This window comes from Perissodus microlepis, chromosome 10 (assembly GCF_051167445.1).
Source record: "Perissodus microlepis isolate ML-2025 ecotype Zambia chromosome 10, ASM5116744v1, whole genome shotgun sequence".
Lineage (NCBI taxonomy): Eukaryota > Metazoa > Chordata > Actinopteri > Cichliformes > Cichlidae > Perissodus > Perissodus microlepis.
The window spans coordinates 13589986-13603438 of NC_140470.1; the positions used below are offsets into that span (position 1 = coordinate 13589986).

At 43.1% G+C, this 13453-nt stretch overlaps 2 protein-coding genes across 2 annotated transcripts; one reads left to right on the forward strand and one right to left on the reverse strand.

Moving 5' to 3' along the window:
• Positions 1-235: 235 nt before the first annotated feature.
• xrra1 (X-ray radiation resistance associated 1) lies at positions 236-8435 on the reverse strand. Its single transcript, XM_084942232.1, has 17 exons — positions 8213-8435; positions 7450-7595; positions 7296-7367; positions 7132-7204; positions 6930-7027; positions 6624-6772; positions 5149-5253; positions 4822-4931; positions 4695-4744; positions 4517-4606; positions 4344-4437; positions 4143-4258; positions 3609-3743; positions 3347-3491; positions 1528-1643; positions 1327-1432; positions 236-1234 (listed from the first exon to the last, which is right to left on the reverse strand). The coding sequence occupies exons 1-17, from the start codon at positions 8301-8303 to the stop codon at positions 1080-1082; spliced, it is 1851 nt and encodes a 616-aa protein (XP_084798358.1). The 5' UTR covers positions 8304-8435; the 3' UTR covers positions 236-1079.
• Positions 8436-8498: 63 nt separating this feature from the next.
• On the forward strand, positions 8499-11700 carry LOC146378996 (sialidase-3-like). Its single transcript, XM_084942236.1, has 3 exons — positions 8499-9027; positions 9209-9448; positions 9563-11700. The coding sequence occupies exons 2-3, from the start codon at positions 9224-9226 to the stop codon at positions 10562-10564; spliced, it is 1227 nt and encodes a 408-aa protein (XP_084798362.1). The 5' UTR covers positions 8499-9027; positions 9209-9223; the 3' UTR covers positions 10565-11700.
• The last annotated feature ends 1753 nt before the right edge of the window (positions 11701-13453 follow it).

Genomic DNA, 13453 nt, shown 5'->3' on the forward strand with positions numbered 1-13453 from the left:
CCCGAGATCAACACCTCAGCTGTTCCTCGGCTCGTTCCATAAAAGTTTATCACCTTTTTCCCTACAACCTCCTCGCATGTTGAATCTGGGTCCTGTCTTAAACCGAACCCCCTGCCAGAGCACGCTTTTTTGTTTAGCGTAAAAAATGCATAAATGTATTATGATTCAATCCATACAGGAGCAGAAAAATGTCCCGACATGAATGTAAAAACCCAGAATCCCTGCACCGAGTATCTTCAGAGTGTCAAGTGATTTATTCCACAGGGGCTGAACATGCATTCCACATCTGCACGCTGCACTCGAGACAAATAATCAAAATCATATGATGGACAAGACCATGAAATCAAAAAGGGAATGAGCAACGAAACCAAACAACTATCACTCTCAGCTTGTAGTAATACCGCACATTGGCATCGAAACCTAAATCATTCTGCACTGCAGAAGTCTGTTCAAAGTTACGAAAAGATAATAATCAGCCACATAATCATTTTTATCATATAAAAGGTGAGTGAGAGGGTGATGCACAATACCCATGGAGAATAGCTGATTGGGAACCATTAGAGGGTGTACAACATTTTCAAATACAGCAGGGCTTGATGTGGACTTTGTTGCATTGTAAATCTACCCCAGCGTTCCTTCTACAGAACAGGGTGTTTGCATATAAATGTGCACAAACAGCTTAAAACACCTCTCCTCTCCTCACCCAAAACAAAACAAAAAGAGAGAAAAAGCTCTCTCTACTTTCTGTTTTCGCAATTAGCTCTACTGACAAACTCCTAATGAATACAACGCATTCATCCTGGATGGATTCCGGTCGAAGCCGTGGCGGCACAGCTGCTCAGAACCGTCAGGCTTACGGGGAGCAGACAGTGGCACACTTTTTTAGTTACAATTAGACACCCTTGCATCTGCTTGAGCTTTGTGAACTCTGCACTTCAACTCTAGAGCTGATAGTTGAGGAAAACATTGCTCGGTTTACTTATTTCTACTCACAGTAATACAAAGAAAACATTTCAAGCCAAAGAAAATCTGCTCGGCTAATTATTTGGACGTGACTTTTAAACAGATGGAGATTCAACTCAGATTTGGTCAGAGTCTCTGTCAGACTTGATGGTGGCTTCTTGCTCCATTGTTTTCGCGTGGACCATCTTATATGTTCTTTTCATGTCCCTCATCAGCGAGAGAGCTTCCTTATATTCTTGCTTACTGACACCTCTGCTGTGTAGGGCAGTGGCTGGACAGAAAACAGAGTGTTACTTAAAGAAAGAGGACTTTACAAATGAAATATGCTGACATTCAGTGCGTATAAGTAGGAAATGTGCATACCTAAAGGGACCACTTTTACTGTTTTACTCTCTCTGATTTCTTTGATCATGTCCTCTACCCTTTCAGTCAGCTGCTTCACAGGTTTCAGAGGTGGCAGCTCCTTAATCTGTGTGCAGTAATTAATAAAAACGTAGTTAAAGTTGCTCGGTTTATTGCAATTTACGAGCCTGCAAATGAAGTTTGCATGGCTAAACATCAAACCCTTTTCTCTCGCTCCCTGTACGGTGTCTGGATGCTGTCGAGCTTTGGTTTCGAGTCCCTGTAAACATGGAGATTCTTCAGTGTGTGCTCCAGCATCCGAACAGCTGTTTGAATTCCTGCACAAAGAAAGGAAGAGAGAAAGAAAGCGTCAGTATTCTCCACGGGCTCACTGTACAGGGAGTGCAGAATTATTAGGCAAATGAGTATTTTGTCCACACCATCCTCTTCATGCATGTTGTCTTACTCCAAGCTGTATAGGCTCGAAAGCCTACTACCAATTAAGCATATTAGGTGATGTGCATCTCTGTAATGAGAAGGGGTGTGGTCTAATGACATCAACACCCTATATCAAGTGTGCATAATTATTAGGCAACGTCCTTTCCTTTGGCAAAATGGGTCAAAAGAAGGACTTGACAGGCTCAGAAAAGTCAAAAATAGTGAGATATCTTGCAGAGGGATGCAGCAATCTCAAAATTGCAAAGCTTCTGAAGCGTGATCATCAAACAATCAAGCGTTTCATTCAAAATAGTCAACAGCGTCGCAAGAAGCGTGTGGAAAAACCAAGGCGCAAAATAACTGCCCATGAACTGAGAAAAGTCAAGCGTGCAGCTGCCAAGATGCCACTTGCCACCAGTTTGGCCATATTTCAGAGCTGCAACATCACTGGAGTGCCCAAAAGCACAAGGTGTGCAATACTCAGAGACATGGCCAAGGTAAGAAAGGCTGAAAGACGACCACCACTGAACAAGACACACAAGCTGAAACGTCAAGACTGGGCCAAGAAATATCTCAAGACTGATTTTTCTAAGGTTTTATGGACTGATGAAATGAGAGTGAGTCTTGATGGGCCAGATGGATGGGCCCGTGGCTGGATTGGTAAAGGGCAGAGAGCTCCAGTCCGACTCAGACGCCAGCAAGGTGGAGGTGGAGTACTGGTTTGGGCTGGTATCATCAAAGATGAGCTTGTGGGGCCTTTTCGGGTTGAGGATGGAGTCAAGCTCAACTCCCAGTCCTACTGCCAGTTTCTGGAAGACACCTTCTTCAAGCAGTGGTACAGGAAGAAGTCTGCATCCTTCAAGAAAAACATGATTTTCATGCAGGACAGTGCTCCATCACACGCGTCCAAGTACTCCACAGCGTGGCTGGCAAGAAAGGGTATAAAAGAAGAAAAACTAATGACATGGCCTCCTTGTTCACCTGATCTGAACCCCATTGAGAACCTGTGGTCCATCATCAAATGTGAGATTTACAAGGAGGGAAAACAGTACACCTCTCTGAACAGTGTCTGGGAGGCTGTGGTTGCTGCTGCACGCAATGTTGATGGTGAACAGATCAAAACACTGACAGAATCCATGGATGGCAGGCTTTTGAGTGTCCTTGCAAAGAAAGGTGGTTATATTGGTCGCTGATTTGTTTTTGTTTTGTTTTTGAATGTCAGAAATGTATATTTGTGAATGTGGAGATGTTATATTGGTTTCACTGGTAAAAATAAATAATTGAAATGGGTATATATTTGTTTTTTGTTAAGTTGCCTAATAATTATGCACAGTAATAGTCACCTGCACACACAGATATCCCCCTAAAATAGCTAAAACTAAAAACAAACTAAAAACTACTTCCAAAAACATTCAGCTTTGATATTAATGAGTTTTTTGGGTTCATTGAGAACATGGTTGTTGTTCAATAATAACATTATTCCTCAAAAATTCAACTTGCCTAATAATTCTGCACTCCCTGTATAGCCAAACTTTATTGGCTTTGAAACAATTGACAAAAAAACGAAATGGCTGCAGATGAAAATACATTCCTCCTTCCTCACCATTGAGCTTGAGCACACGAGGGTTCGGTTCGACATCCATCAAGAAATCAAACTGCTCGGGATTGGAAATCTTTCTCTCCTTGCTGTCTGCAGTTTCTTTGTCTTCAGGAAGAAGACCAAATTCAAACTCAGGTCCATCTGCTGCCTGAGCATGAAATAACACTGACTACGTTAAAATGCTGCGGCATTAAATAACATTTAAAAAACTTAGTAAAATGATGGATTTTTATATCCCAATGAGGAAAACTACTGAGGAACATACCTGAGTAAGAAAGAAGGGTTTTCTTTTTTCATGGAAGGTGTGGTTTCTGCTGTTTTTGCCTTCATTTTTGCCAGCCTGGCTTTGTGGATTCAGCAGTATTAGCTTCTTTGACACCTTTGGTATTTTTTCATCCACCTCCAATATGAAAACATTGAAAAAATTATGATTCACTCACTGAAATGGAACTTTACAGTGATTAATACAAAAAGCAAAAAGCTTGATAACACACACCAGACTTATTTTTATCAATTTCTGACCAATAAATCATTAAGTTGGCCTTGAAGACCTTAGTGGATGCAAGTCGATTTTTAATGGAATGTTAGCATGACCCCACTCTACGCCCTTACAGAGTTTTATCAGAATTCATAAAAAACGATCAAGTTTAGAGGCAAACGCTACCAAAAATATGACCACGTTGGAGTCAATCACATGTCCTTTCTGCAAAATCACTCAACCTACTAAACCTAAGACTCCAGCCTGGACATTGATACAGCAAAATTCGAAGGATCGTGATCAAACACAAAAAAGTCCAACCTTCCATTTTGGTTCAGTGGACACTTTCAGCGGGCGCTTCACAACCTCCTGTGTTTTCTTCTGCTTTATTGTTATTCCAAGTCTCTCCTGCATGTAGGCCAGCAAGGGAGGATCTCCTGTATTTAAACAAATACATGATGAGGTTGTTTCTGAAGCCCCGAACACCTATTTTAAAATGATCCTTTACAGGAGGAATATTACCTCTCCTCCGCGTGGTTATGGGGTTGAACTGAATATCAATTTCACGAAGCATCGGGAAAAGAGTGGCAGCCATCAGCGCTTCCTCCTTAGCAACCTGATGAGAAACCACTGGTGTGTCACGCTACCTCGTTTTCCAAAAATAGTGGATTTATTTATAAAAAGCAGCAGCACACCTTGTTGTCAGCTAGATTGAGGTACTGCAGCGCTGGAAGAGGTAAACTGGATTCTTTGCGGTTCTGCTCCCAGTTGTGTTTGCGAAAGATCTAGAGTGGCCACGAGACACACAAGTTTAATGGGAGAATAACACCGAGCTACAGTGATGACACATCTAAAAGATCGTGGACGAATTACCTCTGAGATTCTTGTCAAATACTGATCGGAAGGCTCCGAGTGAGCGAGTGCTGGATTGGGAGAGATATTTTTAAAGGAAATTTTGGACACACATGTAAATTACACAAAGCTGATGCCGAGTATTTACCCTCTTCCTCCTCTTCTTCAGTGGCAGTCTGCACAGGTTTGGAAAAACCCACCAGTTGCATGAACGGTATTTCAGAAATGCAGTTCCCCTGTAGGCTTAAATGCTTTAGCCTGTAATCAACAATTAAAAATGCTTAATGAGCGTTTCCACTAATTTGCTGTGCATTGTGATAAAGGAGTCCATATTAAGAAACACTTTGTTTAAAAGTGCAATTTCTCACTTGCACTGTGACGCACAAAGGCTGGCAATATGCATGCAGACTTTTTAAAAGTGCATTTATAATGAATATTTTGTATGCAAAAAGTCTTTACAGGAAAACTTACAGACCTCGTTAGGTTTTTAAGGCTGCTGAAGACTCCAGAGGTCAGTTCATTATCATCAAGCATCAGGACTTCTAGAGCTTGAAAGCATGTGTCTTCATCTTTAGCCGGCCTACACGTAAACGAAGAAATGCTAAATGTGTGTGATGATACAATTAAAGTGAAATAAGATTTTGTATTCTGTAATGTATCTATTCTCATCAGTGACTTTGGTAAACCATTCAACCCCTCATTTACACAAATCAGCCAATCACATGGCGGCAGCTCACTGCCTCTAGCCATGTGGTCATAGTCAAGACAACCTGCTGAAGTTCAGTACGAGCATCAGAATGTTTACAGAGGTTGACCTCAAAGAGAGAAAACATCCCTTGACTGGCAGGTCTCTGGGTGAAAGTGTTGTTGATGGTGGAGGTCAAAGGAGAATATCCAGACTGCTTCGAGCTGTTAAGAAGGCAAGGGCAACTCAAATATCCACTCTTTACAACCAAGCTCCTGTGAGCTAAGAGCAGGAAAAAAGGGCTGTAAGTTCACCAAAACTGGACAATAGAAGACTGGAAAAAACATGAAAGCATTGATCCAACCTGCCTTGTATCAGTGGTTCAGGCAACTGCAGGTGGTGTAATGGGACATTTTCTTGGCACACTACCTTAGTCTAAATGTCACAGTCACAGCCTACCTGAGTATTGCTGCTGAGCATTTTTATCCCTTTATGACCACAGTACCCATCTTGTGGTGGCTGTCTCCAACAGGATATGCCCTGTCTCCATCTCCATCTGTACCATGGAGCTTTAAGGCAGTTCTGTAGTCAAAACACTGTCCAAACCGGTACTAGCAAGGTGTACCTAACAAAGTGGCCTGTGAGTGCAGGTTTACCGGATCAGAAGTGTGAATTTGGAGCATTTGTGCTCCCCCTTTTGGTGGGTTTGAAAACTACGTTTGTGAATGTTTCAGGAATAAAATGTGTCATGAAATCATAACCAAGGTACTGGATAACTTCATGGATCATGATAATCATAACACTTAAAACATGCTGAGTTAACACAGGTTTTGAAAGATAGCCATAAATTATTTCATCTTGGAATATTTTACTAATGTATTTATGGGAGCTGGATTCAGCCAGTTTAATGACTACCACTATTGGATTTGTAAATTTGTAACTCAGGCAGCTTTTTATACCTAAAGTTTGTTTTGTTGTCAGTCATTTAACACAAAGCAGGGCAGAACTGTGTGTCTGTGTGTGTATGTGTGTCTGTGTGTGAGGTGGGGATAGAAGACCAAAACTACACTCGCAAATTCTGTTTTTGCCCAGTACCAATGTGCACATACTTCTGAAGTTTATTCATTTGAAGCTTTTCAGTATAAACGTACATCAAAGTGGGCAGAAAAAACGAGCAAATTCATCATCTGAACTGATGGACGGCTAACGTCTCTTGATCGTGGGTGAAGCGTGGTAAAAAATAGATTGCTATTTCAGGCACTTACAGCTGAGTGGGGTCTTGGTGTGAGGAGCCCAGATTAGGAGGGAGACGCTGAAGCTGATTTGCAGTTAGATGAAGGACCTTAAGACATGGGAGCCGACCGAGAGAAACAATAGCATCAGGTGATAAGCAGTTGTAGGACAAATCCAGAACCTGCGAGGATTAAAATGCACTGTTCGGGTGAACTTAACCACATTCAAAAGAAGGAGAGAAGAAGAAGAAGAAAAATGGCACACATTTAACTCTTCCTCTGAATGTCAGCATCTCTTTTGCACATTCACAGTTAAAAAGCACCGCCGAGCCATCTTACCTCGAGAAGAGGGAAGGCAGCAGCATCAAACATCAAGTCGCTAACCTCATTTAATGACAGGTTGAGTTCTCTTAGAGACACAAAACTACTGAAAGATCCTGCAGCAAAAACAATGGACAGCCTCTGATATGACTTCATGAAAGAGGCACACACAGCGATGCTAGAATGAAATTTGCAGGATAATGTATACATGCATATTCACCTAGAGAGAGGGAGTTAATAGATGCGTTGATGTAAGCCACGTTATCAAACACCTCGAGTTCTTCTGGTTTGACCTGTGACCCCCAGTATAAAGGAAGTAATCACAAATGATTTTAACCAACAGGCTGATAAAGGTAAGTAAAAGTAGGAAAAGGTGGTTCTTACAGAGCTTAGCTTCTGCTCGCTGATGTCCAGAGAACAGAGCTCAGAGGGTCTGTCAACATGATGCAACTGGAGCTGAAAAGGAAAATAAAAAAATATCACTGTTTTTCTAACTTTTGTCAGATAAGCGTTTGTGTGTTGAATTCAAGGTTCATACCAGGAAAGCTCTGTCTAATGTGACTCCATGAGAAGTATCAGCCAGCTCGCTCTCACATTTTTTATAAGCTGCTTTTGTTCTCCTACGTTGATGCCTGTATTTTTGCTCCTCTGCCTCCCTGTAAGCCGCAAGCCAGTGCCCAGCACCTATAAAAGCAAAGATGGATGACTAAAAACACGCCAGCAGGTGTTTTCACACAGGTAAACACTCTTCATTATTGGTTAGTCTCTTCATTCTGGATCTGTCAGTTCTTTTCTCACTGAGCAGTTCATCTGCTCACTAATGCAAATATCTTATGAGCCAGTGACATGGCAACAACCCAGTATATTTTGGCTTAGACATGTCAAGATGACCTGCTGAAGTTTAAACTGAGGATCAGAAAGGTGATTTAAGTGGCACAATTGTTGATTCCAGATGGGCTGGTCTGATTACGGATATGTGGGCATGTATGTTCAAAATTAAACTATGATTTTTGCCAACTATGATTTCTCTCAACTAATCCCTCCATTCATACACCTGTATACAGACAGACACATACAGTTTAATACAGTGTAGACAGCTCAGTAGACCAAGCACAAATATTATTTAGGGTATGGCCCCTTTTGATAAATAATATTTACTTTGTACTGTACATAGCAGTAGCTCACATTACAGCATTTACAACATTAGAGTAACCAGCTCACTTGGTTTTGGTGCTGTTCGTTTTCACTATATTTATTTCACTAATATAAGCTAGTTACAACCTTGCTTTATTTCAACATACCGTCTCGTCTTCTGTGGTGTGAAGTCCCGGCAGGGAAACATTTTATAGGATAGCTCCGCCCTGCGTCAGCGGTGTAGGACGCTGAAGTCATCCTGACTGCAGCCTAATCCATTTATCGCCACACTATGTTAAAAAACTGCTACAATGTGTTTGATCCCGAGCTTCAGTGTAGCTCTCTGTATCCTAGCAACAGCACGTAAGACGAGTGCCGCTTCTCCCGTCCAGCAGGGGGCAGTAACATTTCTTTTTTTAAGCTAAAGGCGGAAGAGACCGGTGAGTTTAGGTGTTCAAAGATTAACTAAAATGGCAAGATAATACTCCGCCGGGCCAACCTGAGGCATTCAAAGACATTAAAAAAGCACGTTTATAACCAGGAAATGCTTTATTTTGTGTATTGTTTGGCAAATAATTACTCTCGGTAAATTTTAAGCCTGACCTGTGTTTGTTTAAACCGGCTAGTTAGCTAGCTTCTGTGTAGGGCGTCCCTGCGGGGGAAGGCCGTTTTGGAGCGGCGTAGGTAGTGACAGCCATAACTGATATGTAGTCATTATTGCGGTAGTGCTAGTAAGAAAAACACAATCAAATACGAAGGTGGATATATTCATTTGCATAAAGTCGACGTTTAGTTTAGCTGAGAAGCGAACGCGGAAGGGAGCGTAAAAGTCTCTCTCGGTCTCAGGTACGGCTTCGTTTCTGATGAGCCAACAGCATCAGTGTCGTGAACATCAGAGGTCTCCGGTTTCGCGTGCGATTATAGACGGTATGATGTTCAGACAAAGATCACGAGTGGGACCTGTGAAGAGCGACCAGTGAAGGTAAGGGCTTTGCTGTGCATGCACGGTGCGCGCTGTTTGTGGCAATGCAGCGGTCTGTGTTTATGGGGAGCTGCTGGAGTGTGAACTCTTCACCGAGTCTGTGCTTTGAAGGTTGTTATAACAAGACTATAAAAGAAGCTAAGGCTCTGTCATGCATTTTGGGACATTTTATTGCTCACAGGAGCTCTGATCCACCATGGGAAACACGTCGTCGAAGGGAGACAGCGGAGAAGAACCTCCTAAAACAACTTTGTTTGAAAGGGAGCCAAGTGGGATAACATACAGAATCCCTGCTCTCGTCTATCTGAGGCACTGTCACACCTTCCTCGCCTTTGCAGAGAAGAGATCCTCACCCTGTGACAATGACGCCAAAATTTTCGTTATGAGGAGAGGCACCCTGAAAGAGGATGGATCCATGCAGGTTACCATTGCCACATGATCACTTTGATTTTCATAGTTGAAGTTAACATGATTTGTTGTCCTCTTTTCAAATGTTGCCTTTGTCATGTTTCTGGGATTTTGTTTTTTTTTCCAGTGGTCGTCCAGTCAGGAGCTGTCCTCGGTGTGCCTGCCAAACCACCGCACTATGAATCCTTGCCCGGTGTATGAAAAAAACACCAAAACGCTCTATTTGTTTTTCATCTGTGTGTGGGGCACAACCACGGAAGCGAAGCAGATCCTGACAGGTAAGAACAAGACTCGCCTTTGCTACGTCAGCAGCCGAGACGACGGCCAGACTTGGAGCCAAGTGACAGACTTAACTGACAGCGTGATCGGCGAGGCCATTCACAAGTGGGCCACGTTCGCCGTGGGCCCCGGCCACGGTGTTCAGCTTGAGAACGGCCGACTGATCATCCCTGCGTACGCCTACTACATTCCTTACAGATGCTGCTCCTTCCCCATCCCTTGCACAGTCTACCCACGTGCACTGTCAGTATATAGCGAGGACTTTGGACAGACGTGGCACATAGGTAAGATGCTGCGGAAGAAGTCGTGCGAATGTGAAATGGCCGAGATCATAGACCACGAGGGCAGGAGCCACCTCTACTGCAATGCTCGTAATGCCGGGGGCCACAGGTGTGAGGCTCTCAGTGAAAACAGTGGCGTCTACTTCGACAAGCCCCACATGGCCCCGGAGCTGGTCGAAACGCACTACGGATGTCAGGGAAGCATCATCGGCTTTCCCGCTCCGGAATTTGTCCCAAACGACGACGCGGAAAGCAAAGCCTGCGGCACGTCGCTCCTATCACCAGACACGCAAACCTGGCTCCTCTTCATGCACCCGACGAGCAAGTCCAGAAGAAGGGACATGGGTGTGTATTTGAACCGATCCCCCCTGCACTCATCTGGATGGGACAGACCCAGGATCATCCACAGGGGGCCCAGCGGCTACTCGGACCTGGCTTACAACGGGGACAAGGATCAGTTTTCGTGCCTGATGGAGTGCGGGAAAGAGAGTGAACTCGAGCAGATTGCCTTCGTGTCGTTCTCCCTTAATGATGTCATGCAGACAGGCGGCAGGAAAGAAAAGCGTTGAGCGGTCTAACTGTGGTCGCTTTTATTTCTGTGTTAGCAAACGAAGCTCTCTGACATTCCCCCACAACCTAAAAACAAAAAAAGGAAAAAAAAATAGAGAGAAAAACAAAACAAAAAGCCACTAAATATGCTGTGCAGTAACATCCGTCTGTGTTTACTATTGTTCCACATTCTGGAGATGATAATGCATGCATGAGTCGTGTGTTTCGCTGTCTCCTTGTTTACATAAGAAAAAAAGTTATTATAAGATTAAATATTATTAATATGCAACAAGCTGCATAAGGAAGAACACTATTCTGAATAGGCTAGGTGGTTTGTTTCAGGCATGCTGTGCTGGACTGTCACTTAGAGAAAAAAAACTGGCTTTGCGTGTAGCATGTTTGATAAGCACTTCATCCCCGTTTGCATCTTATTAAACTGCCAGTGTTTTCTGAGCAGCAGAGACAATTTGCCTACCTCTTTTTATTTTCATACGAAGATCATAGCAGGCCTTGGAAAGAGTTTCCTCCATGCTCAGTCTCTCCTTTTTTACACGTCATGTGCTCTGATTCACGTATGCCTTCTTCTCCACTGTTTGGAACGTGGCCTGTCAGTGCTTTTTCCCCCCTGCAGGGTCACAGTCGGTGCCATAAAGGTGGCAATAAAACTGGAGGGAAAAGATGCATCCAGCTGACCAACTTCATCTAAGTTTTTCTTGGTTGTTTGTTTTTAAAACATGTGATAGATTAGGCTACTTTTTACCGCACACATATTTTTTATGACATTAATTTTCAAAAGCAATACAGCACTCCGTTATTGTTGATTTCCGGCGCATTGAGCGTGACTTTCTTTTCCCAGCGTAAAGTGCGTCGCTATGACCAGATACGACTGGCTCGCTATTGGTTCGCTAATGAGGCATGTGACATCAGATGAGGACTCGCTATTTATGAAGCCACTAGGAATTTGCACATGCGGAATATTGTACCGTGTGACTTTAATGTCCCTCTTTGCCTGTTGTTGTGCGGCAGACAAGAAAAAAACATTTAGAAAAAGAAGCCCCGAGGTGGCATTTGTTTAGTTGTGTTTCTGTTGTGGAAAGTGACAAAAAAAACCTGCATGAAACGTGTATTTTAGTAAAATAAAGGTAACCTGTGATCACCTGGCTTCCTTTTTTTCTCTTTTTTTCCTTGTGACAATGTAAAGTAATTGAAGAGCTTGTAAAAGCTGACTCAGAGCAGGAAAAGTAAAAGAGATGGTTGTGTGCGTGTTTTTTTTTTTAAGCAGTTATAAAAAACACTTCAGATGCATTCCCATGGCAGCAAACAGAGGCTGAAGGGCTCCAGCTCGCTGAAATGATGTCGAGGACTTCTGTTGTGAAGCGGCCTGTGGGGAGTTTAGTGTGATTCAGCAGATGTGCAAACAGAGGGGGAGGAATTAAGGACAAGCGGGAGCTCTTTATTTCCCCCTCCACCCTCCCAACTTTCCTAAATAATAAATTTCTACTCATATGGGAGTTTCTGATATGTAGATATATATATATATGCACTTGCATGACCTGAAAGCCAAACACGTGAAAATACAGCAATAAAAAGGAAGTCCACTGTAGCTTAGTCCAATTCATCCATTTATTGTATGGCAGCAGGTGAGGTCAGATTAAAGGAGTCGAGATTTAACTGGCTTGGCACAGTGGAGACAGCATACATTAGGAGAATGAGGGTTGTATGTGTCCTTGAAGCAAACGATCTGCATGGGCTCTTTTTGAAATGTGCGAAGGAGGTTATTCTATTGGAATAAGTGCATGTGAAACGCACAGCGGCGCTGTCCTGTCCTTGTCTTGGCGAGCCCACTGCAATAACTACAAAGTGTTCAAATTATCAGCAAAGATCCAAATCAACATTATTTTAGCTTGTCTTCCTGTTTCTGACTTCCATATGGTGTCTGTGTAAAACAAATCTTTATAAACGGTCCCTAAATTAATAAGAACAAAAAGGATTTTATGTCTTAGATACTGCAGGGCACTGTAGTATTATCAAATGTTTCTACTTCAAACAGCGTAGTTCTTCTTTCTGAATATTTTAAGCAGCAGATTGTTGCACATTTTCATGCTGTGCTAAGTAGCAGGAAGCCATCCTTATTGTAACAAAGAGATATCACCCAGTGGTCTGTAACACAGAGCAATAACCTTCATGAGGATTTGGCTGCAGAGGCGAGCCTTACGAGAAACACTGAGCTGGGCTCATTCTCAGCACTCTGATGGAGGCTGAAGGATTTCAGGCTCTTTATTGACACAAATGCAGTAAATGTAGTCGGTGCACGAGTGCTCAGCTCGTGCTGACATGGGTTGCTTTGCTCCACTGCATTATTACATTTGTATTAGGATTTTAGTCAACACAGCAGCAGCTACAGGTTACCTGGGATTTCATCACCGGGTCTGACCTCTAATATAATCGGCTCACTGTAGGACCAAAACAACAGCATCTGGGTAAGGTATGAAATGTGCTTTATTAGATGTGGGGGCTTGTAGATCTCCAATGTGCTTCTGAGCATCTTTCTCTCTGTTTTTCTTCTTTCTTTATAACCTTATCCCCAACTTGTTTCACCGCACAGAGGATGAATCACGTGGCAAAACCTGTTTCCTTCTCCTTCTGTGTTGGCGGTTAGGACGTCAATATTTTTCAGCACATGTGTTTCATCTGTCGCTCCGAGGGCACCTGGGAATCCAGTAAGAGAAAGCCTACCGGTGCTGGCGTCACAGATGTTTTCTGCTCGCTGTAAACATGTGTGGCGTCCCAGCGGGCACGGCACAGAGCGCCGGACACACGGCTGAGTTATTGTTCTCGTACCATCCATCTGAAAGAGTCAGGGGTGAAGAGCTGGCACACATTTAACAGGATGTAAGCAGGGAAATAAA